Below are 23,367 nucleotides of genomic sequence, written 5' to 3' on the forward strand. Positions count from 1 at the left end.
AAGTAACCCGCATACACGGCTGGTGGGACTACAAATTGGTACAGCCACTATGGAAAGCAATATGGAGGTTTATTAAAAAAATTAAGAATCGATCTACCATATGATCCAGCAATCCCTTGAAAGTCACATGATATCACTTATATGTGGGATATAAACCTAAAAGCAACAAAAAAAAGAACAGAACAAGCAGAGACTCATGGACTATAGACTAGTGGTTACCAGAGGGTAGCGGGTAGGGGAGGAGGGGAGAGGTAGACAGAGTAAAGGGGGTCAAATATATGGTAGCTGAAGGAAACTGGACTTTGGGTGGTAAACACACAATAGAATATATAAATGTCAAATTATAATGTACACCTGAAAATTATATAATTGTATTAACCAATGTTACCCCAATAAACTTAATTAAAAAAAGATCATATACCAATTATACTTATACAGTTAAAAAATTTTAAATGTGTATTTAAAAAATTCTATCTTTGAAAAAAATAAAATAAAATTATGGTAAATGACATACATTTGTTAAAACAATAAAAAGCCATATTATATACTTTAAAAAATACCATTTACAATAGACTTTAAATATGAAATCATTTTGAATAAAGTTAACAAAATTCGTATAGAATCTATTTGCTTAAAACTAAAAGATTACTGATAAAAGAAATTAAGATCTAAATGGAGATATACTGTGTTTATAGATTTAAGACATAATATTTCTAAGATGTAAATTCTCAATTTAATCTGTAGATGCAATGCAATTCTAATCAATATTCCAAGATTTTTTAAAAATATATTTACAAGTTGCTTCTAAAATATAAATAGAAAGACAAATAGAATAGTCTAAACAATTCTGAAAAGATTAGTATAGAAGACTCACACTGCCTGATTTCAAAACTACCTAAAGGAACAATAATGAAGAAAGAATACGTGGTATTTGTGAGAAAATAGACACACAGATCAGTGAAACAGAATGGAGAGCCTAGAAATAAACCTACGCAATATATTCAACTGAGTTTCGACATAGGTACAAAGGCATAGTCTTTTCAATAAAAGATGCTAGAATAATGGGATGATCATATGCAAAAAATTGAGCCTGGGCTAAATGTCACACCTAACATAAATTAAAAGGTAAAATGTAAAACTATAAAATTTCTAGAAAATCTCTATGATCGTGGTCTTTGAAGAGTTTTTAGATATGCCATTAAGAACACAATCCATAAAAAATAAAATATTGGGCTTAACCAAAATTAAAAATAATTTGGCAGTTTCTTATAAAGTTAAATATACACTTACTACACAAACCTAGCAATCCTGCTGCTATTTACGCAATGAGCTGAAATCTTTTGTTCACACCAAAATGTGTTCGAGAATGTTTATAGCTTTATTCATAATCACCAAAAATGGAAACAAACCAAATGTCCTTTAATGAGTGAGTGGTTAAACAAATGAGTTATATCCATCTGATGGAATATAACTCAGCAATCAGAATTAATGAGGTACACTGATTAATGTAACAACAGAGATAAATTTTAAATGCTCTTTGCTAAGTGAAAGAAGCCAGATAAATTGTCTATATGCTGTATGATTTTGTTTATATGACAGTCTGTGAAAAGCAAAGCTATAAACACAGGAGGCAGATCAGTGATTGCCAGGGATAGGATATGGGAGGAAGAGTTGATTACAAAAGAGCACACTAGAGAAGGGCACATTATCTTTGTGGTATTCTTTGCAAAACTTCAGTCTAATCATGAGAATATACTAAATAAATCTAAACTGCTGAACATTCTATTAAAATACCTGGAGAGTACCATTTCTTTTTTATTTCTTTAGAGCTTCATCTCTTTTCCTCTTCTTATAAGGCTACCAATCAGATCTTATCTAAGTTATTGATTTGATTAACATAAAGGATTTCATAAAGTTGCCTTATCTTTTTAATATCTAGAGGAACTGTAGTTATGTCATATCTCTCTTATTCCTAATAGTGATAATTTGTGTCTTCTCTAATTTTTACTTGATTGGTCTGAATAGAAGTTTATCAGTCTTATTGATCTCAAATAACAAGCATCTGGGTCTGATTTATATTTCACTGATTTTCACTGACCTTTATTATTTCTTCGGCTTAATTTGGGTTTAATTTGCTTCTCTCTTTCTAGTTTGTTAAGATGGACACTGTAGTTATTGATTAAGATCTTCAACCATTTCCAATATTAATGTTTAGTGGCATAAATTTTCCCCTAGCACTGATTTTGTTTCATCTCACCAATTTTAGCATACTGTGTTTTAATTTTCATTCACCTAAAAATATTTTTCTTTTTCAATTTCTTCTTTGATCAATGGGTTATTAAAAGGTATGTTATTTACTTTCTGTGATGGTTAATTTTATATGTCAGCTTGGCATGACCAGTTGGTTAAGCAAACATAAGTCTAGATATTACTGTAAAGGTATTTTTTAGATGTAATTAACATTTCAGTCAGTTGACTTGAACTAAAGCAGATTATCCTCCATAATGTGATGGACCTTATGCAGTTAGTTGAAGGTCTTAAGAGCAAAAACTAAGGTATCCCAAAAAAGGAATTTTGCCTCCAGATTGCAATATAGAAATTCTGCCAGAGTTTTCAGCCTTCAGATCTGCTGCCTTGACCTACAGATTTCAGATTTGCAAGCTCCCACAATCATGAGCCAGAGCCAAATCCTTAAAAATCAATCTCTATAAATCTCTCTCTCTCTCATATATTTATATACATATATAAATAATTGTTTCAATGCCCAGAATACAGCAATCTTGGTAAATATTATGTGTGCATTTAAAAATAATGTGTACTCTGCTGTTGTCGGGTACAATGTTCCAGAAATGTCCATTAGGTCAAGTTAGTTGATAGTGTTATTTGAGTTTCTATAGCTTTGCCGACTTAGTATTCTGTTATACGGAATACTTGTTTCATCCATTTTGCAAGAGGACAACTAAAATCTCCCCCTGTAATTGTGGATTTGTCTAGTTCTCCTTACAATTTTGTCAAGTTTTGCTTCATTATTTTCAATTTCTGTTAACATGTTCATAAATGTTTAGGAATGTTATGTCTTACATTTGAATTGACATCTTTATCATTATGAAATGACTTTTTATGCAAAATATTTTGATTGACCTGAAATTTGCCTTTTCTGATATTAATATAGCCACTCCAGCTTACTTTTTATTAGTAGAAGCATTTGTTTCTATGTATTCTGTTCTGTTTTTCTTTTTACTGTTTGCTTTCTCTTTGTCTCATCTGCTTTTTCTCTGTTTCCTCTCTTTTTGCTTTCTTTTGGATTCAGTATTTTTATTATTTCATTCCATCTTCTTTGTTGACTGATTAGTTATAACATCATGTTTTGTCATTTTAGTGGTTGATTCAGCATTTATAGAGTACATCTTTAAATTATCACAGCCTTTAAATAATGTTATTCCACTTTACCTTGAGCATAAGTTCCTTTACGCACTATACTTTCATTTCTCCCTTGTGGACTTTGTGTTGTTGTCCGACATTTACTTATATACATGTTATAAACCCCAACTCACAAACACAAAACCTGTTGCCCTTATCTTGTTGGGTAAAAAAAACAATCACATGTAAATTATTGATAGCATATAAATCACTTTATATGTTAACATTGATAATTAATAGGTGATCATTTTATGAGCATATACAAATATGATTTATTAATTTAATATTCAAATTTATACACTGTATCATATTTAACATATCAACTGTTTTGCATCTTAATACAATACATAAAATGTTTATGAAAATTGCAGGCACACCAGAATCTTTTGGTTTGGACTCTTGAAAAATTGGCTTATGACTTCTGAAAACATGGATATAGTTATAAACAAGTATATGGCAACTTCTCAAGCAATAGATCACTGTCATTAATTATATGAGAACACACTGAAATATATGCACAAGTAAATAAATCATTTCAATGTTTTAGTAGCTAGGAAGATCTAATGTGAAAATAAAGTTATTGAAGAAAACTAAAATTTTATTGAAATATGTACGATATAATCTGAATAAATGCAGAAACAGTCTATTTCCCAGTATTTGATCTAGTAGCCTTAAAATATCAATCTTTTCCAAATTCATGTATATTCGTTAATATATGTATATTTAATGCAATTAAATTACATTGGATGTGATCCCTAACAAAATTTTTGGACTGGACAAAATTATTCTAACACTCATAGATGAAAAACTAGATGTGTGAACAGTTTTAAGAAAATTGCCTTGTTAGAGATTAATCTTATTAAAAAGCATTGGTAACTAAAATATATAGTAGTAAACAAAAAATACACAAAAATATCAGTGAAAAAGAAAAGAAGTCTTGATAATGGATTCAAGCATATGTAAAAATAAAATTCATATAGGAAAAGAGGAAACTCATTGATTTCAAACTATATTACAAAGCTATAGTAATCAAAACTGACATAAAAACAGATATATAGATCAATGGAACCGAATAGAGAGCCCAGAAATAATCCCACACGTATATGGTCAATTAATTTACAACAAAGGAATTAAGAACATATGATAGGGAAATGACAGTCTCTTGAACCAATGGTGTTGGGAAAACTGGACAGATACATGCAAACAAATGAAATTGGACCACTATTTTACACCATACACAAACATTAACTCAAAATATATTAAAGACTTGAATGTAAGACCTTAAACCATAAAGCCCTCAGAAGTAAACATAGGCAGGAAGCTCGTGACATGGGTCTTGGCTATGATTTTGTGGATCTGATACCAAAAGCAAAGGCGACAAAAGTAAAAACAAACAAATGAGACTACAGTAAACTAAAAAGCTTCTGCACAGCAAAGGAAACCATCAAAAAAATGAAAATGCAACCTATTAAATAGGGAAAAAAATTTGTCAAACATATATCTGATAAACAGTCAATATCTAAAATATATAAAGAATTAAAACAACTCAGTAGCAAAAACGAAACAAAACAAAACAATTCAACTAAAAATGGGCAGAAGATCTGCTGAATAGACATCTTTCCAGAGAAGATATACAGATGGCCAATATCACTAATCATCAGGGAAATGCAAATCAAAACCACACTGAGCTATCATTTTATGCCTGTTAGAATGGCTATTATTAAAAAGACAAGATGAGCTGCTCTAAGAAGGGAGCCCCAAATTTAATTAAAGCCTTAAGCACAATTAATTAAAAGTGAAATGTAACTGTACACGCAGTTAGTCATCCACCATAGGGCGTGGTTAATAAAAGCAACCTTTCTTTCCCCCCTAGTGATTTTGTGAAGACCCCTTTTCTCTTATAGCTTGCTTAAATATTCCAAATTTAAAAAAACTTAAGGTGGCCTACAGAAAGAGAAAAAAAGGCCACAAAAGCTCTCTCTCTCTCTCTAAGTAAATGAAATAACAGCAGCCAACAGAAATAAATGAAATAAATATTGTCTTGTGCAGCATTAAGAAAATCAAAATCAAAATTAAATGTGAGCAATAAATCTATAAATTAATTAATTTAAAAAAATAAAAAGACAAGAAATAACAAGTGTTGGTGAGGACGTGGAGAAGTAGGAAACCTTGCACACTGTCGGTGAGAATGTAAATTGGTGCAGCCACTATGGAAAACATTATGGAGTTTCCTTAAAAAATTAAAAATAGAACTACCATATAATCCAGCAATTTCACTTCTGGGTATATATCTAAAGAAAACAAAAATACTAACTTGAAAATATAATGCACTCCCATGCTCGTTGCAGCATTATTTACAATAGTCAAGATACAGAAACAATTTAGATGTCTATCAATGGATGAATGGATAAAGATATTGTGATACACACACACACACACACAACACAATGGAATATTATTGTTTAAAAATAAAGAATGAAATCCTGCCATTTGTGACATCACGGGTGGATTTAGAGAGTACTATGCTAAGTGAAATAAGTCAGAGAAAGACAAATACCATATGATTTCACTTTATGTGGAATCTAAAAAACAAAACAAATGAACAAATAAATACAAAACAGAAACTGTCTCATAGACACAGAGAACAAACTGATGGTTGCCAGAGGAGAAGGGGTTGGGGGGAAGGGCAAAAAAGGTGAAGGAGTATAAGAAGTACAGATTTCCAGTTATAAAAATAAGTCATGAGGATGTGATGTACAGCATAGGAAATACAGTCAATAATACCGTGATACTACTGTAAGATGACAGATGGTTACTAGACAAAGCATGGTGATCACGCCATTAGGTATATCAATATTGAGTAACTATGTTGTGCACCTGAAACTAATACAATATTGTATATTGACCATATTTTAATACTCTATGCATCAGCTCAACAAAATGGATTTCTCTCTCACTGAAGGAGAACTGGCTACTTCCATGGCTAAATGCTCACTTCACCACAGCAGCAGCTAATCCTGGTCCTTGCCGTGCCGTATAATCTGGAGCAGGTCACAATTTGTTCTTAGTGGAAAGATACATTGGGTTTGCTTTCCCTGTTCAGGAAATGTCTCTCAACATGACCATCCATGAACTTACTGACTGGTTTATTTCTAATCAGATTTTGCACATATTTTCTAAACAATTAAATTATCTTTCAGCAAAAGAAATAAAGCCATCAGACAATGCTCCTGGGTAACTCGTCTTATTGTGAATCCCATTACCAGAAACAGCTGACTTTATGGATAGCAGAATGGCACATTAAACACTGCTATGGTCTCAGATCATACCTGGCAAGTGTGTGTGTATAAGAGAGAGAGGGAACAAGATGTATATTCTCAGAACAAAACACTAATATATGATATTATTTCTCCTATAATCAGAATAAGGGTTCAGGAACCAAGGGACAGGACTGGATAGGCTTCCTGTTAATATTATGCCTAAAGTTTTGGACTATGCTGGTTTAGAGTTTTCAATACCCAACTAAGAACTCTTCCATTAAAGAACCCAGTGATTATTACATTTAATGGGAAACTGATGTTATGAGGCAGTTTAGAATTTTTCATGCCACTGAATAAGCAGGCATCGCACTTTGGTAATTATATTAAAAATTTTAGTTCATGGTTACAAAATATCAACAGAATTGCAGCACAACTTCAGGAGGAATAGCCATATTAGACTTGGAGCTGCCCCAGTGAGTAGGTTTGGGTTTTCTTCCTTTGGGGAGCTGAGAACTATATTCCCGGGTGCTTGAGGCATAACTGAACTATATTCCGCAAGAAATGGGGAGAAAAGAAAGTATGTGGAAAAATGCGTTATTAATGTTGGGCATTCAAAGGAGCAAATTATAGTAGGGATTTTTTAAATTTTTAAATTTTTTATTTTTGGCTGAGCAGATAATTATGGTCTCTGTTTAGAAAATTCTTTGCCTTAGAAAGCTCTGTGATACTTGGCTACATGGGCCAAGGAGACCTACCCTCCTGGATTTTGCAACTAGAAGTATTAACGCAGAGAAACAGGACTGTGGGGCATTTTTGTGGCAGTAATAGCAGACACAGTTCTCAGAGGCAGCTGTGGTACTTATGCTGGTGACAGCACCTGGAGTCCAGTGACATCAGTGTCAAAGACAGTGTGTGAAAGTGATGTGGCATTCAGTGTCTAGCAGTGGTGGCAGCAGTATCTGCACAGTTAGTTCTGTGGCATGATTTTGGCTGTGTAGTCTTGGTTTGTTCTGCCCATTTTCTGAGTCTGTCTCTATGCTTTCTGGCCATTAAGTGGGTCACAGAATCCTTAAGAATTTCCTGGTTCAGGAAACTTTGAATCTTCCTCAGGAGCCAGAATGAGCTTAGAGAGGAAAAATAGTCTTTTAATGACTTGTATTCTTTATAGACTTTTACTAATAAGTAATGTGATTCCTAACCTCAAAATGTTATAGTTTAATAAGGAATATAAGATATTTAGATGAAATAAATATCTATAAGATGGAATAAAATCAAATGCTAACTTGGGAACAGACTGTGTCTTTTGTAAAGTCTTCCTAAAAGATATGAGACTATAGTTAATTCCTGAAGGATGGGCAGATGGTATTTTGGAAATGGGGACCATATAGCATAGGAAGGAGACCCTATATTCCCTGGGCAGGGAGACCAGGCTGACTGAAGAAGTATGGATATGAACTGAAACCAATAAGCGGTACATTTGAATGGTTAAGAAGGAACCTTGTCTTCTAATCAGAAATAGAGAAATTCTCTATTTCTTCAAATGTCTTAAATATACCTTTGACTTTTTTTTTGAAGTTAAAAAAGTAAAACATTGGCCAAAAATTTTTGCCAGGAAAAGTTTTAGAAATCAAGTCTGAATTAGCCTCCCCATTGGCTACGTAAAAACTTCTTAGACGTACTTTCCAGGGCCTATGAGATGAAAGAGCTCGGCCTAGGGGCGTAAAACCTGAAGATAGTTACAAAATATATCAATTTGCATTCAATATTTCCATTTTTTGTGGATTTTTTTTTAAAGTAATAAGCAGTGAACAACTAAAGAATTACAGCATTGCAATGGCAGCGCACAGAATGAAGTTTATTTCTTGGTGGCAATGTCCACTCCTGCTCATTGCCCGCAGCTCCTTGTAACCGTTTTGCTGGTTAACTTCAGGAAGACTTCCTGGAGTAAAATTACATTTGAAAGTGGCTGAAAATAGTTTTTAAATCCAACCTCTCTGGCTTGACAACGAAATGACCACACAGTCGTCACTAGGTCAAAAAATCAATTACAAAACAAGATATTTTCATGTCTCTTATTTTTATTTATTTTTGCATTAGCCTCAGTAAAAGACAGGCTCAAAAACCACAACCAAGAAGAAAGGCAACCATTAAAATACAGGAAATACTGTATTGACTTTCTCTTGGCAGGATGGGTCGGCTGCCTTCCAGCCCCACCGCGGATCCGCTGAAGTTGCTGGTTCGCTCTGACGCTAGTGGCCAGACCCCCACCGCTACGGAAACCCTCGCTCGGCAGCGCCGAGCTAGATCGGTGCCAGGACGCCCTCCTCCTACCTTCGAGGGGACAGCGTCCCTCTCCTGCCCCGAGCCGGAGTCCGTCTCATTCCTGCGTCTCCCGCAGGCCCGGGGCCAGGTGGGGATGAACCGCGGCCCCGCGCTCGGCCCAGCAGTTCCGCGTCTGCGCAGCGGGCGAGGGGCTGGAGCGGGGCCGGCCGGGGAGGTGCAGGAGGCGCGGGAGCCAATGGGCACGCTCCGGGGAGCCGGGCTGGCGGCTGCGGCCCGCGGGCGCGCACTCTCGGGATGGAGGGCGAGCGCCGGGCATCTCCCGAGCGCTCCTCTGGCCTCCCGGCCCGGGGCGCCGACGGCGAGAGCCCGGGGGGCGGCGGCCCCCTCCTGCGCAGCCGCGGCTCCTCCGCCCTGCTGCAGGTCGACGTGCTGGACCTGGACGAGGACGAGGACGACCTGGAGGTGTTCAGTAAGGTGAGGGCAGTGGAGACGCGTCCCGGCAAAGTTCCCCGTCAACTCCGGGAGTTGGCAGCGCCGTGGGCTGCCTGCCCAGCGCGCTCGCCCTGCCCCAGCGGAGGCTCGGAGCTGGAGGTGGGTGGGGTCCCCTGGCTGCGGGACTCGGCCGGGCCCCGATCCGCAGCCTCCCTTTCCTCTGCACTATGACCTTCCATGGGGCAGGGCTTCTTGCAGTCTGCAAAGTTGTGATTTTTTCCCCCGTTTTCGCCTTCTCTTTTCTCCTCTGACACAGACTTTTGGGGACAGTGCCCAAACCCGGGAGGCGGTGGCCCGAAAGTGCCCCAGCCTCTGGCAGCTTCTTTTCGGGCGCAGCCAGCCCCAATCTCTGGGAGAATCACCCGAATCTAGGGAAATGATTGTTGATTTAGGGTTGCCGGTTGGGGATTTGAGACTGGGTGACATCCGAGGTGAGTCTCAAGTTCAGTGGGGATGGGTGCGAGGGAATCCTCTCTTCGGGAGAAAAGGGTTCGGGTGGCCAACAGGAAGCTTCTCCGCCATGGAGCTCGGGATCTCCCAAACTGTAAGTTACCGCCACCCAAACCACAGCCACCGCTTTCTCCCCCGCCCCGCCTCCCAGGGAAATCTAGGACCCAAGAGTCCTCTTAACTTGTAGTTTAGTTGGAGAGAAATTGACGTAGATCAGTTGGTAGACTTGTGCGTGCAGACTAGTGGTTGCTATTTCTTTTTGGAAAAGAAAAACTACCATTCTCGCAGGGCCGTTGAATGACACTCCAGTTTCTCACGTTGCTGCTGGTAGAAGACTTGATTTGAAATGAGAACATTGTATTACTAAGAAGCCCAGGCTGTAGTTAAATGTTACCTTCGGGTGTTAGGTAAAGCAACATATCTAAGCACTGCTTTATTTACGGAGGGCGAACTGAAATTAGAAAGTGAACAGTTATACTCTGACCCTGAGGGAAATATGTAAAATTCTTTTTTTTTTTTTTTTTTAATCCTTAGGATTAAATGAAATGGTAGGCACTAGTCTAGATGTTCAGCCAGAGTGTCAGTTTTGTGCTCTTGGTAAAGTTATGTGACATTTCAATGTGTTTAAATGGTAGAACAATGGATTTATGGAGGTTTGCTTGCAAAAAGTTAACACTGTCTTTTTATATCCCACACATACTTTATTTTCAGATGAAAGACAATTGGCCTCTTTACTTGCCTGCTTAGATACTGCTAGTTGGCGAATTTTCGGATATGGCTCTGCACTGTGAAACTGCCAGAATGGGAGGAGGCAGTGTTAGAAGTGGTAACTGTGATCAGAATCATCTGGGATTGTTTTAAACTTGTCATATGGTTTCTTTCCCCGATTCTAGGTGTCCCAGCCCTCTCTTTATCACTGTTTTAATTGAACCCCAGTTGTCAGGGGGTGGATCTAAGGTGAAGCTAATGATAAAATTTAAGCTTTAGATGTAGCTTTCAGTGTTCATTTGCTTAGGCCTCTGGAAATGTTGAGAGTTACTGGGAGTCATAGACCTTCTAGGTGGGAAGGGAATGACAGGTTGCAGCAGACCCATTTCTAAGTTAGCCCTTCTGCAAAATTGCCTAAAGCTATCTCAGAAGAAAGGATTCTAGGTCTGTATGGTTCCAATCAGTTGTTGAGATTCTTTTCCCATTCTAAATATAAATTTGTTTTTCCACCTGATTTTGTATTCTTTTTAAAAGGCTGTAAGCTTCAGACCAGTACACCTAGATCCACCCTGCTTGTTAGTGTTGTATAACTACGTGTATTGGCCACTTAGGAAAAGTTAAGAACCATTTCTATAGAACCACATAGATTAAGGTAAGGATATTATGTTGGTTAAAGCCCAAAAAGAATACTTGGAAAATTTTAAATTAGCTGCCTGCTTATATATCAATAAGTTGAATTTTTTTCAACCATTAACCATAGCCAGTGAGACAAGCATATTTAAGAAAGTCCTCTGCATTTGGCCTCTCTTTCTAATACTTCATTTCTAGCTGGCTCCTCTATACAACCTACCACTGGCCAGCCTGCCCTAGAATGGTATTGAGAATTACTTCTGAAGTATATAACGTTATCCTTTAGTACCTGGGGATCGACCACTTTCATATTCAGTATACATTCACAATTTTAGTCCCTTATTCCCGTAGACAATTTGTGAATATATACCATGACACTGTCCAGGAGCTTTTTAAAAAGTAGGATTTTGACTTACATTTCCTTTTCCCCCTACAGTATATTGCCCATATGTGGCAAATACATATTAAGTATTTTTGCATAAGACTTTGTGCTAAGGATTCTTTGGATAGAAAGAAATGCATTATTCAGTTTTTGCTATCACAGTCTTGGAGTCCAGGTGGAAGATGTGACAGAAACTGTAAATGGCAATATAAATAAAGATGGAAAGTAAAACGAAGCATTGTTCTAAATTTTTACATAGTCCAGTGAGAAAATGATACCAAACCTTAAGAGAGCACAGGGAAGGCAGAGGATATTGACTTAAAAAAACAAGTATAGATGTTGGAAGGTCAGAAAATGCAACCTATGATTCAAAAAAAGGAAAAGAAAAAGGATAGAAATTATAATACTGTGTAAGAATAGTGTTAGAACTGGGGCGAACTGAGATGTGGCTTGCAAAAAATTTAAGTAGAGAAAAGGCAAATTTCTCTACATTGAAAGGAAAAAAATTCTTTTGGGAGAAAATTAATATAGTAAAACAAAATAAATTGGCTTTATTATTAAATAGTATAATATGTAGACGAAATAGCAGTTGAAATAGAGCATTGGTAAATAGGTCACACTGAAACACTGAGATGCTTCTCTGGCACTCAGTAAATGACAGTTCTTAATATTGGCCTTTTTAAAGATATTTAGTACCAAAAAATAAGATCTATATCATCCAGGATAATCAAAGAATTTACAAATGTAATTATCGTCTTCACCACTAGTCATCTTTGAGAATTCATGGAATTCAGGCATGGTGCCCAAAAGTTAGAGATAGGTAAATATTAAAAAAAGAAAAAGAAAAAGAAAAAGAAAGAAAGAAAAAAGAATAGGCAAAAAGGAAGTTCTGGAAAGCATAAAGCAGTAGACTTGCTTTTAATCTCCACAAAGCTATCAAAACTACAGAACTCTTTTGTTAATAAAAACTGTTAAAAGAAAGAGGTGATCGTGTTTTATGAGAATGATGGAAAACTATATATGTTGGATATCTGTCAATTCAGAAATTCAGTGTAATGATGGAGGGACATAATTGTACTATTCAACAGTTCTATCAAATATTAGAAGATATTGGAAGTTTAGTTATCGATTTTTCACAGTTGTTCTCTGAACCATGTCTATGTAGTTCCTTTTGTGTGCTTGTATGGCCCTGATGAAAATCAGAACTCTCTCCAATAATTTAAGTGAAAGGAGTTTAATGCAGGAACTATTTATAGAATTTGGTGCAGGATTCAGGAACAAACAAGGGATACTGAGGCACTTAGAAATGTGCAGTATTAAAAAATCATTAGCACCTAAAGGAAAGAGAGATGGAAATGGTGTTGCTGGACATGGTGACAGCCAGAGCTCTGAAGGGAGCTGTATTTACAAAGAAATGTAGCTAGAAATGTGCAATGGCCAGAAATGTGGCGCCAAAGCAAGGGGGACGTAGGGAGTACTTCCCCGAGCTCCTCTCCTCCCTCTTGGCTCTCCTGCTTGTGGCCCCCACTGGGCGAGCTGCTCAGGTGATGTCATCCATAGGGATCAGCCTCCTTCCAGGACATAGAGAATAGGTGGTGGGAGCTGGCCGTTGTGGGAGAAAAATGAAGAATAACCATCATAATACATAGTACAAAAGTGTGGAGAGTAGCTTTGGGTACCGATAGCCATATTTTACCTCCCATCCCATATGCTCCTCTATAATGTGACCTGCCATCTTCCTATCAAGTGGTGGGATCTCTGCTCTTCTTCCTCAATATAGGTGGGTTTGTGACTGCTTTGATCAATGCAATATGGTGGAAGTGATAACATGCAACTTCCAGGGCTAAATCATAAAAGGAAATGCAGGTGTACTTTGTCCAGTAGGACACTGCTTTTTGAAGCTTTATTTAAGAGATGCATTTTAAGGCCTCTATGTTGTGAGGAAGCCCAGGTTCCCTTGAGAAACCACCTGTAAATGCTCTGGTCAGTTGCCCCAGCCAAAGTCCCAGGCACCATCCAGCATCAACTGGTTGGCTTGTGAATGAAGATGTCTGAATGTTTTCAGTCCCCAGCATTGAGACACCCCAGCCATCAAGTCCTCTAGCTGAGGCCCCACATACAATGGAAAAGAGACAAGCCACTAATGCTGTGTCCTGTCTGAATTCCTGACCCAATAAACGAGTGAGCATAAAAAATTATAAAGACAGTAAAATTATTTTATGCCACTAAGTTTTATGATGGTTTGTTACACAACAGTAGAAACTATAGGCAGTAGTCCGTAACATAATCAGTCTTCCAAATCTTTTGATAGAGTACTGGGATCAAGAACAGACTATGAAATTTAATTGGCATGAATGGGAAGTCCTGAAGAAAGCTCTGGTACTCATTGTAGATAAAAATATAGCCATGACATAAGCTTAGTGGTTAGGAGTACAGACTCTATAGCTATACTGCCTATATTTGAAATTCCGATCCATAGCTTACTAGCTTTGTTTCCTTGGGCAAGTCACTTAAACTCCCAATGCCTCAGATATTTCATCTGTATAATGAGGGAAAATAAGAAATATGAGGATTAGATGATTTACGATATGTAAAGAGCTTATAAGTAGTGCCTGGCTCTTAGTAAACACTGCTGAGTGTGGATCAGGACCATAGGGCCCTGCTGTCCAAGACTACCTGCAGTGATGGGTACATTCTAAATCTTCCTGTCTAATGTGGCAGCCACTGGCCACACGTGACTTTTGAGCACTTGAAATGTGCTAGTGCATCTGAGGAACTGACCTTTTAATTCTCTTTAATTAATCTGCACTTTAATCTAAGTAGCCACCTATAGCAGGGGCTGCCACTTTGAACACTGGAGGCCTAAACAAATCATTATTTTATTACTAGTGTGAATTATGGTTACTTGAGAAATATCCTTGAAAGAATGAGTGATTTCCTCCCTTGATGATCTGCTGAAATATATAAAACACACATATACACACATGCATGCACATGTATGCACACATGTACATATATCTGTACAGGTGTGTATAGCATATGCATGTGTGTATATACATATATATTAATGTGTGTATAGTATGTAAGCATGTTTAACTGTGTGTGTGTGTGCGTATACATTCTCAATTGCCCAACTCACTTAAAATCTGGAATACAGGATTACAGCAGGCAGATCGTATGTTCTCCTTTCTCTGGCTTATGTCCTGACCCTGTCTCAGAGGGTCTTAATATTTTGATGGTTAAAACAAGAGGAATCAATAAAGCAAAGCGCTCATCTAGGACTGTTTATATTCCTACTACTAGAAGCTCCACTATCTACCATCACAGGCTTCTTATGTGTTCTCTGTCTTTTGTATTCCTCCCAGAAGAGGAAGTGTGGGTGAGCAAAGTAGAAAGAAGAATCCTCAAATTCTCCTTATGGTCAGCATATGTGATCAGCAATAGAATTAAAACAAATAAGGAAATTTTAAATAAGTTTGGGGAGACCTTGCATAGGACCATTTATGTGCAAACATTCCTAGTGATTTTCCGTGACTGAAAGATCAATTTACATAAATGACATGATATTGAATCTAAACAAACCACATTTTCAAGGTCATGCAGAGTATTAATTGTACTGTAATCTGAACTGTCCATTGCTACCTCTGAAGCTCTCTTCCATTCCCTGTATTTGAAAGGGAAATCGATGGTCTGTGACAGAAAGTGGCCAAGGGATAGTATCTCATCTGAGGATGCCAGTGCCCTGTTATTGATTCTTTCGAATGCTATGTTGAGATGGAGCCGAGGATCTTGTCTGGGCTTGGCAGAGAGGGGGCATGGATCCATCAGCACTGTCTTCCCTTGGCACAAGAGGTGGGGAGGGCTGCAGTGGCAACAGTCTGGCCATGCATTTGCCATCTCGAAGGAGAAGAAACAAAGGGGTTTAACCGCTGTGTTCTGGCAACTGTGGCCTATGAAGAGAGGCTAGAAAAGAACAAAATGTAATTTATCTTGGAAAAGACTTGGGTCTTTTATGAAGACTATTATGATCTAGATGGGTTAAATGTCGTTTTGAAGGCAAATACTAGTCAAACAATACTAGTCAAAAATATGTGAAGACATGTTTTAGGTTCATTTAAGTTCATTTAAGGAAGTTTTCTAATTGAAGGTTCCAAAATGAAAGGGGTTACTCAGCATGGTCATGAATTCTGTCACTAAAAATGTTCTAGCACAAGCTGGATGACTAACTGTCCCAGAGGAGGGATGGGTGTGACAGTTGGACTGTCGCTTTCCACTATTAACAGGCTATTGCAAATGGAATTTTAACTTACTAAATTTAAACTGCGAGAGCAGTGGGAAGTCTTAATTATATGGTCCTACTCACCCGTCAACATAATCCCCAAACTGAGATATTTGCCATTTCCTAATCCCTATATGTTTATTCTCATACCTGTTATCTTTTCCATTTAATTCTGTGCTAATGATGTGACGGTTTCTTAGATCTCTAGAATGAAATACTGTTGCCTTCTATTTATACCTTTCACTCACTCTCCATGTCCCCTACATATCGAAAAAGTCCCCATCAGTTTTATCTTCCTGCTGTCTTTGGAATTAGTGCCTTCTTCCTGTTCCCACTGCTATAGACAGAGTAGTTCCATGGTTACCTCTTAGAGCTATTAAAATTGTCTCATCAAGTCTCAGTCTCAAATCTTCTGCCTCTAGTCTATCTTGAGTGCCCACAGCAAACATGTTTCTAGAGCACACAGCTCTGACCGTATTTTCACATTTTGCCATTCAAGGCTCTTGGTGATCAGGCTGCACCTGGCTGTCCTGACACCTGTGTCACCACTCTGTCCTCCACAGCCTTACTACTCCAAGCATGTCCCATGCACCCGCTGCCTCGCTTTGGAGCTTATTAGAAATGTGATCTCAGAACCCACTCCATAGCCAGTGGATCAGGGTCTGTACTTTAGTAGGATTCCTCGTGGCTTGTTTGCACCTTACAATTTGAAAAGCACTGATCTAGAAGCACTGATCTAGGTTGGTCCGCTTGCCACTAGGTGAACTTACTCTATGTTTTTCTACCTCTTAGTAATTATTGCTGGGTCAAAACGAATCCTTTCTGTTCGTTATGGCCCAGCATAACACTGCCTCTTCCCTAGGGGCTTCTTCATCTCCAAGTAGAATTAATTTCTCCACTTTGCGCTTTTTAAATAGTGTTTTGAATCTTGTAATACTTAATACATTTTGCCTTACAAACAGGTTTTTATTTCTCTTCTGTAAAACCTTGTTTGCTTCTCTAGCTTCAGTAAATTAAAGTCCTTAAAGGTAGGGGAATAAGAAATCTAAATAGTTATGAAATAAGTATGTTAGTGATGACATAGCCTGTGACTTTTTTCCTGTGAAAGACCTAATTATTACTATAATTTGTCAATGATCTGTTTTCAGTAAATTCAGTCTGTATTGTGTTGGTCTTGTATTGTGATGGAACCCCACTCCAGTAGGAAAGAAATGATGGTGAATTTTAAGTAGCTCCCCGAGTATATCTGAAGTCTGGAAATGCAGATGCAGAAAGAGAAAGGCACCAGCAGAAACCATCCTCAATGTTATATTTGCAAAGGGGAATGGCTGTTGTTTAGCCCAAAGGAGGGGGGGGCCCATGGGAACCTGTAGGAAAGGGAACTACAGTTCTTTAATGCAGACAACAGTATTTCATTTGTTTATTGGTCAGTGCCAATGAGAAAACTATTACAAATATTATGGGAAAATGATGTCAAAAGACTCCAGATTTGAACTAATATACTCTAAAGAATGTACTTTATTGAGTTTTAAAGGGGCAGTTATATTTCTGCATCCCTGTGGTTCTGATAAGGTACTCTAGTATAACTAACTGATAGCCTGCTACAGTTTTACAAGTGGCCAGTGTGGTCTACAGCCATGCTACCCTGAACAAGCCCGATCCCATCTGATCTCAGAAGCTAAGCAGGGTTGGGCCTGGTTAGTACTTGGATGGGAGACCACCTAGGAAAACCCAGTACTGTAGGCATAAAAAATAAAATAAGAAATCAATCAATCAATCAATCAATCAATAATAGATTGTAAGCTGACAAGGTCTTTGCAATCTGTGAGGTCAACCAAAGCTTGCCTAAATAGGTAGGTAGGTAGGTAGATAGGTAGGTAGGTAGATAGATAGATAGATTAAAAAAACAAGTGGCCAGTGTGATCAAAAGGGAACGGATTCAATAGCTATGTGGTTGTAGTGTTCAACATTAATTTTATTCATGTATTTATTTATTTGCATCCCACATTTTCCAAAGAGCATATAGGACTAAAAGTTAAACATTCACCGTTACTCACTTTAAGAAGATATTTTAAAGTTTTCTCAATAAACAGGTGAAAAGTTGTATGCTTGAAAGATTTTGTCTGTTTTAAACAGAATATTTGATCAGCTCTGACACTGCATATGTTAGTCATGCTGGATAACACAGTGTTATCTATAGAATTAATAAAAAAAATAGACTAGGCAATCAAAAGTATTAGCAAATACTGACATAAAAATCAGTAAAACACTAAAAATAAAACAGGTTAAACCAGTAGTTTTTAAAAATTGAAATTGAAATAATTTTTTTTACTTTGAGAAATGCTTTGATATGACATATTATTTTTAATTGTTTTATTAACCAACTAATGTTATTGAGATAGAATTTATATACCATAAAATTTATCCATTTTGAATGAATGATTTTTTTAGTAAATTTACTAAATTGTACAATCACTGTAATATTGATTTAGAATATTTTTCTCCCCCCAAAATCCATTATGCCATTTTGCTCCCAGCCATACAAACTATTAATCTACTATTTCCTGTCTCTATATATTTGCTTTTCAGGAAACTTCATATAAGTGGAATCATACCACAAGTGACCTTTTGCCTCTGGTTTCTTTCATTTAGCATAGTATTTCTCAGGTTCATTTTTGTTCTAATTTCATTTTTATTAGTCATGGCTTTAATTTTTTAATATAAGAAATAATTTTTATTTAAAAATGAAAAACAGAGCATAATCTCTTTAAATTAAACATTAAGAATAGAAATTCTACCTAAAGTGACAATAAAAGCCTTTTCATGTGTGACCAAAAACAGATGGCAAACTCTTGGTATGTGAATCTTCAAAACTGGGGTGAAAATCCCTAATTTGTTCTTTTGTACTGACTCTGAGGAAGTTAAGCGTGTGTATGTGTGTGTATACATACATCTGTACCGATATGTATTTAATCTAATAGAACATTGAAGAGTATTTCCTTCTCTTGTACCTTTCAGTTGTGACTGGGCTGTGAGTCTGTTGTAGGCTTTGAGTCTGCCTCATGTGTCTTCTTCATTTGGGGATCAAGACCGAAGGAGTGGCCCCTGACAGGGACATGTCATTCCTGGAAGAGGAAAAGCAATACAAGCACCAGTGGAGGCAGGCAGTGGCTCCCAAATCTCCGCCCAGATACACACCGTCATCCAAAGCAAGTCACTGGTCAAATCCATTGGGGTGGGGAACGGTTTTCCTTTTATAAAGAGGCTCTGAAAGTTACCTGGCAATTGACCAGAGGGTGTAAGCCTCCTGTTGGAAGACAGAGGGTCGTAGGGGACGATTATACCATCTCCCACAATGGTTTTGAGGCAAACTTACAGGCAGATGGTGTATTCGACCTTTGCAAATAAGGAAAACCAAGTTTTTTTCTATGGAATGTTAAATACAAAGAGGAAAATTCTCCACTAGGTAAGAAGTTAGCCAAGCATAATTGAGATAAATGAGAGGGCATTTGTCATAATTAATAATACAATAATAAATCACATAATAATTAACTAATTAATGCAATTGGCTAATGTTCACAAATAGTCTGAGTAATATCTTACAGATCCTTAAAAACCTCTAGCTATATATAAAATGCAGACAGTGAGTTTCTCTATTTAAGGAGCTTATACTTATTTAAGGGAGGTTATCGTAGTAATATATTGATAGTCTGGGTGAGGCTATGTGTATAACTGCCAAGGTTAAAAGTATGTAAAGTAGGGAAACAATCCATGGAGTCAAAGGCGGCACTGTGGAGAGAAAGTTAACAAGGTAGGATACTTTTCATTTAAAATAACTGAGACGTATGCTTTCAATTACAGTTGAGAGTGTTACCAAAATTCCTGTACTGTCTCTTAAATTCTATATATGTGTAAAACTCCCCTTTGAGTGAGTCATTACATGTAGTATCTGCCAGGCTATTTAGAAGTACTAGGGGATAAGAATATTCTTGGTACAGCAGTTTTAACTGTCAACTAGCTTTCCTGATATAAGCATATATTAAGTCCTTTCAGAAATGCTCCTATTTGTTGGTTGGTTAGATTTCAAGGCAACTCAGCCCTTTCCTGGAGAATATCTATGAAGACAGCACTTTGGTTTAGAGAAGTTTTCATTTACTGTACCAGGATCCATTTTAGCCATGCCTATTAAGTGTGCAGTCAGCTGGCTGTGCTCCTTAGGAAACATTTTTATTACATTCCTGAGTTGGGTCTGCAGTGTTATCTGCCCATAAGACATATTTTAACCTCTTCAGGAGTTCTGCTTAGAGTAATTATTTTTCTTGGCTTGCTGTGCTTCCAGTTAGTCATCACTGAATCTACAACAGGTAGTTGGCTGATACGGTGTTTCATATATGTATCCAGTACCCCAAACTTATTTTAAGGCAGGTTTACTAGACCCTTATCATTTGTGGATATTAGGATTCATGGCTTCCAGTGTGGTAATATGACATATCACTGAGGCACACAGGTAAGAGTGGTTTGGAGGACACACTTAGTGAGAGAGCTTTGCCTGTCTTTCAGCCTGAACATCTTCCTTGTTCTTTATTCGTTCTTCCTGACATATGCAGAAATCTTTCCTGAGGTGATTAAAAACACTAATTTTTTAGTGTATGTGTGTGCGAGTGTAAAAACAAAGCATCTGAAAAAAATGTAAATGCTAAAAATCTGGAACAATTTTTTTTACCTGCTCAGCAATGGTCAAGAAGAATTTATTTTTATTTCAATGGTTCATTGAAAAAAAACTGAAAAGAACATAGATAATTTTCAGTAATCAAGAATATATCTTTATCCTATTCGAACATACCTTTTTAAAGCTTTTCAAAACTTTTAATATGATTTTTTATTATAGAATATTTTCATGCATACAAAAGAATAATATAATGTATATATCTATATTATATCTGTCTCTATATATTGTATAACTATGTAACATCTATAGTGTAAAGCAAGGGAAAAAACAACCTCTGGGCAAAATCTGATCCACTTCATCTTTGTAAATAAAGTTTTATTGGCATGCAGCTACACCTATTCATTGAGGGATTGCCTATAACTGCCTTCACACTACAATGGCCAGGGTAATTTTGGCAGAGACAAGATGGCTCAAAAGGCCTAAATTTACTCTCTGGCCCTTTATGGAAAATGTTTGTCGACCTCTAGAAATAGAATAATAAAATTTGCATCCATGTTCCCACCATTCAGCTTACAAAATAAAACATAACCCCAAATTTTGACATTTTCTGTGAGGCTCTCCCCAAGATTATTTCTCATTCTGTTCAAAGAAAATAGTAATCTGAATTTCGTGTTTATCATTTGTTTGGTTTGCATAAAAGTTTATATATGTATCTTGAAGTAATATATATTAAGGATTTATGTGCATTTGTATCTTGTTAGGACTTTTAAAAATGATACTGTTTTATGTGAAGTCTCTGATTTTTTTTCACCTAACATCTACTTTATGAGGTCTCTCTATGTTCTGACATGAAGTCGTAGTCAGTTTTCATTGCTGTGTAGTATTTATAACCTCGTATGTATGTACCACAACTTATATATCCATTCTTCTGTCTCTAGTCTTTCCTGATTTCCAAGCATACTTGAGTATACTCATACTTCCTTATATTTGTGCACTATATAACTAGATGTAAACCATAGAACTTGATTTATTCTTGCTTTAGATTTGTATTTAATTTCATAGGAAACTGAATAAGTGAATTCAATGATAACTCCCAGAGATCATATCTTGATGTACAGTTGACTGATTGGCAGTTAGGAAGTCAAATGCTGGTTCCTTCACTTAACAGCAGTTAGAGTTTGAATAAGTAATTTAACCTGTTCATTTCACTCATCTGAAAACTGTGGTAAAAGAGGACCTACTCAATAGCATTGCTCTCTGGCGACAAAAAAAAAAAAAAGGCGGGTAAGAAATAGAACATACTCTACAGGGTCATGATAAGGTTTATATAAGATAATTCACATAAAGCCTTCAAGCAGGCAATGTATACATCACACTTATTCATCTCTTTTTATCTTCTCCTTGATCTTCTGTGATCCAAGGTTAGGTATGACTTCTCTAAGAGGTTACAAGTGAGAAAACAACCTCAGAAAGGTAAAGTGACTTGACCAGGTTCACATAGCTGGTAGCGGTCCAAACTTGAATTAAGTTTAGCTTTGCTTGTGTACAGAGACTTCTTCTTTCAATATGCCACATTCTTTATTTATGTTTTTTGGCCACAGGGAAAAATAAAATTATGTGAAAATTTTCTGTGGTCAGTATATAGCTTTATAGTGTACAAAAGCCAAGGAAGTCCAACTGCATTCAAGGCAACACTGTTAAAAAATAAAAATCTCTAGAAACATAAAAACGGATAAATAAATTACTGTCTATGCCTAGAAGGGTATAGATACTATATACCCCTGGGAATTGTGTCAAACAAGATTAGAGTGTTGTGTACCCCTTTATAGAACGCGACATAGGCTGGCTTTTCCCCCAATCACATTTTCAACAGTGTTCTACAGAAGGCCTTTCTAATTTTTTATTATTATTATAAGCAGGCAGATTGGAAGGAGTTGTAAACCAAAACACAGCTGGTGAGTCTAAATTTAGGCCCCTCGAGATGAGTGTCCCTCAGAACAACATGGCTTCCCCAACTCCTTCCGCTTTAAGCTGCTTTTTTACCAGATGTCTCTTGGTGTGCATGTTTTATGGGCATCAGCAGTTTTATTTGCATGGCCTTTTCATGCCAGTATTCTGATTTATCACACTTCTCACATAGAGTTTTTTCTCCTTACTTGTAAAGAGAAAATAGCTGTTTGTGCACAGATGGTAGATGCGATTTAATATTATCAGAGCAATTCATGTTATATTTATGAGTTGCTCCTGAGTGGCGTTTTAGTGAGGAATATTAAGGAAGGACACCTCTTAGAGAGGTCACATCTCATCCTTTAACCTGTTTGTTTCTTCAGGTGTTTAGCTCCTGGGCACTCAAATATTAGCAAGCCATTGTTTGTTTGAAATTTCAGCTATGTATTTCATTTCAGTGGTAGAATTTTGGCAATATCTACTAGCATTACAGGAGGGAGGCAAAAACACTTCTCAGAAATTACTGAAGTTGATTGTTAATCCATAAAAAATGAGTGAATAGAGCAAGGATGAGCTATCTTAATCATAATTCCTTCCTTCCTTTCTACTCTTGCTTCTTTCCTTAAATTTTTATTGTGTACAACTTTATGTACAGAGATGCTGTTAGTTTGCTAAGGCTGCTATATAGCAAAGTACTGCAGATTAAGTGTCTCAAATGACAGAAGTTTATTTCTTCACAGTTCTGGAAGCTCGAAGTCTGAAACCAAGATGTCAGCAGTGTTGGTTCCTCTTGAGGCAGTGAGGGAAAGATCTCTTACAGACCTCTCATCCTGGCTTAAAGACGGTC

At 37.0% G+C, this 23,367-nt stretch overlaps 1 protein-coding gene and 1 pseudogene across 2 annotated transcripts in view; both read left to right on the top strand.

Moving 5' to 3' along the window:
- The first annotated feature begins 9,224 nt into the window (after window positions 1–9,224).
- Window positions 9,225–23,367, top strand: part of SNX7 (sorting nexin 7) — a 67,208-nt gene continuing 53,065 nt past the window's right edge. Inside the window, exon 1 of one of the 2 annotated variants that reach the window (XM_025038466.1) lies at window positions 9,225–9,437. In XM_025038466.1, coding sequence (XP_024894234.1) covers window positions 9,258–9,437 — 180 coding nt within the window. In that variant the 5' untranslated portion in view covers window positions 9,225–9,257. The remainder of the gene's footprint in view (window positions 9,438–23,367) is intronic. The other variant, XM_006919550.3, reaches the window with a different exon arrangement.
- LOC112469192 lies at window positions 17,532–17,650 on the top strand (annotated as a pseudogene).

The sequence above is a fragment of the Pteropus alecto genome, unplaced genomic scaffold (assembly GCF_000325575.1).
Source record: "Pteropus alecto unplaced genomic scaffold, ASM32557v1 scaffold106, whole genome shotgun sequence".
In the NCBI taxonomy this organism is placed as follows: Eukaryota; Metazoa; Chordata; class Mammalia; order Chiroptera; family Pteropodidae; genus Pteropus; species Pteropus alecto.